The 2,743-nt window shown below is 61.7% G+C and overlaps 1 protein-coding gene across 1 annotated transcript; it reads right to left on the bottom strand.

Moving 5' to 3' along the window:
- Positions 1-890: 890 nt before the first annotated feature.
- PRR15 (proline rich 15) lies at positions 891-2,115 on the bottom strand. The gene has a single exon (XM_031940507.1). The coding sequence runs from the start codon at positions 1,978-1,980 to the stop codon at positions 1,588-1,590; it is 393 nt and encodes a 130-aa protein (XP_031796367.1). The 5' UTR covers positions 1,981-2,115; the 3' UTR covers positions 891-1,587.
- Between the last annotated feature and the right edge of the window lie 628 nt (positions 2,116-2,743).

Here is a 2,743-nt window from a genome sequence, read left to right on the forward strand (position 1 = left end):
TCAGTTCCTTCCTTATCAACTTTTGTTTGTTCTCTGCTCGACTCAGATGACTGACTACTTTAAACTTGTATCTTTACTTCTCCAATGATCCAATTTAAATAGACAGACATATTTACACATATACGTGCACACATGCACACACGGCTCCCTCCTTCCAACCAACCCCAGAGATTGTTGCATCCAGCTCCTGGCTTATAAAGAATAGAAACCTTGTAGCCAAGGTGAGTATTCCAGCCGAGTTTCTCCCTAGTTAGAAATGCAGTGGACTGGGAAAAGCACCATTCCCTTGGCCCTTCCTGGTACAATAACTCTATTGTGGTTCCCTGAAAGCAGGTGGGATTCACTTACTCCTTCTTGAAGTACATGGTCAAAGCAAATAGGTACATTTTTGTTACCAAGCTTCACCTGTAGCTTCTCAAACTAGCTCAAAGCAGGCTTGGGCATCCACAAGTCACCTGAAGCAAAGAAGCGCCACAAAAATCCTCCCCTGCCAGAACGTAAAAGGGGCCCGTCCACCTGCCCGAGTCAATCCCTCTCCACATCAGTGTCAGTGTCCCCAAGCTTGCCTTCCTCTGGAGGATGAAAGGGCTGGTATTTCCCATCGCTATTAACAACACCCCAGGAAAAGTGCTGCCAAATAAAAGGAGAGTTCGGGGCTAACGGCTCAGTTCCCCCTTTCTCCAAACCCCCACTCGCCCCAGAATTTGCTTTGCAAATCATTGCCCGTTTACAGCTTTTGACCCCGGCGTCTCTGGAAAGGGTTCTCTCGCCCGGGGCCTTATAGCTGTAATACGTGTGGCAAATGATTAACTCTCTGTTCCCAAGACTTTCCTGTTTTAAATTGGATGAGTTTCGTGATAGGAGGAAAAAAAAAGAGACAGAAACAGGAGTCACCTTAAAGTGACACGGCCGGCCACGTTTAATGGTCCACGCCAAAAGGCATTCGGGTTTGGTGCTGCAGGGTGGAAAGACGGCCAGACCGCCCAAATCCCAGACTGACAACTGAAGGCTCTCGGGGGTCACTGGTCCGACCCACTCTCTCTAAGGCCAGGAAAGGCCCCCCAGGCTCTCGCCTTGGCCCAGGTCCCACGCAGGGCTGACCGCAGACGCGAGGCCAAGAGCTGACTCCGGACTCGGCGCTTTCCACTACCCCGCACCGCTTAAAAACCTGGCGAGGCTAGCTTCTCGGCCCGCGGGTCCCCCCGTGGGCTGCTACCGACACTTTTAAAGAGCCTTTCCCGTGCGGGAATACCGTCCCGGCACTTTCTTCCCAGAATCACAACGGAAGCTCTTCTTTGATGGAGCCAAGCTGGAGACGCGCTCTTCTCCCTCCCAAAACAGAAATAAAAAGGGGGGAGTGGGAGGGAGGAAGGAACCGACGAGTTTTGAAAAATCGTTCTATTAAATAATCGCCCGGCAGCAGGTGGTTCCCCTTCCAAGTCGACGCTTCATTGACTCCCGAGAGCGGAGAACCGCGCGGTCCCTTCCAGCGCCCGGGGCAGAATGTGGGCACGAAGTTCGGGTGGGGGAGGGGCTCCGGCTCCGCCGCCCCTCGGGGCTCCCCGCGATCGGGAGGCCGGCGCCCCGTTACTGCCGCTCTTCTCGAGGGGCGCAGGGGAAGCCCGAGTCGTCCGGGGGCTTGGTCCCGTCCGGGAGCAAAGTAGCTCTCACCTTCCTCTTCTCTTTGAACCTCCCGGAGCGGGAAATCTTCAGGTTGCGCCGGCTGCTGCCCAGGTTCTCCTCGCCCAAGCGCTCGAGCCTGGGGGGCTCGCCCGGGCCCGGGAGGCCGGGGTGCTGGCAGTCCTGCCTGGCCGGAGAGGGCTCCCTGGGGCCCGGCTGCGGCGCCGGGGCGGGGGGAGGCTGCGCCCCCGCGCTCCCGCCCCCACCGCCGTCCTTGCCTTTCTTCCTGCCGCCGATGGTGAAGGATTTCCACCAGGGACCCGAGGAGCCGCCGCCGCCGCCGCCGCCGCCGTCAGCCATGGCCGCTGCCCCGCTCCTGGGTCCCGGGCGGCCCAGGCCAGCGCCCACTAATTTCTGCCCCCTCCCAGATGGAGCCGGGGGTGCTGCCCTGGGGAGGGAGAAGGAACCAGGCAAGGTGACTCTTCCTGCCCCCGCCCCTCCCCGACACACCCCTCCGCGGCTGCCCCCACCCCAATCCGGGCTCCACTCGGCGCTGCACCGGGCGCCTTATCTGCGGGAGCCCGGGAGGGCGGGGCACGGGGGGCGGGCGGTCCAGGAAGCCCGAGGTCCGCGAGGGGCCCCGAAGCCGAGTCCATCCGCCCCCCCCGCCCCCACCCCGTACCTGGAAACGGGCTCCGCCGAGCGCCCCCTCTCCCCGCCGGCCCAGGGTCTCCCGCTCCCCCCGGGGCTCCCGGAGGCCTCTGGGCGCACAGAGGTGTGACCGCACCACCAGGTGGAGACTCCCTCCCCGGAGGTCAGCCTCCAAAGGGCGGGTTAAACGTTTGCTTTACCCAAGGGGAATTCTGCGCGGCTCAGGGCTCCCCAGGAACGGGAGGAAAGCTTCCCGTCGCTTGGATCAGCAAGGCCCAGGGAGCTCGAGGGAGCCGAGGCGGGGGGAGACCCCAGACGGCTCTGTCCGCTCGGCAGGGGCAGACTTTGCACGTCCTGGCGGGACGGAGGCTCCGGCCCTGGAGGCCTTTCTGCGGGGAACAGGTGTTTAACCCAGCTTGGCCGCGGCCTCCGAGGGCCGGGGGAGGAGGGCGGCTTCGGGGAAGCGGGGCAA

The sequence above is a fragment of the Sarcophilus harrisii genome, chromosome 5, assembly GCF_902635505.1.
Source record: "Sarcophilus harrisii chromosome 5, mSarHar1.11, whole genome shotgun sequence".
In the NCBI taxonomy this organism is placed as follows: Eukaryota; Metazoa; Chordata; class Mammalia; order Dasyuromorphia; family Dasyuridae; genus Sarcophilus; species Sarcophilus harrisii.

What these genes read in the sequence shown, in the direction of transcription:
- PRR15 (XM_031940507.1), bottom strand. Translation starts at nt 1,980, where the DNA reads ATGGCTGACGGCGGCGGCGGCGGCGGCGGCGGCTCCTCGGGTCCCTGG.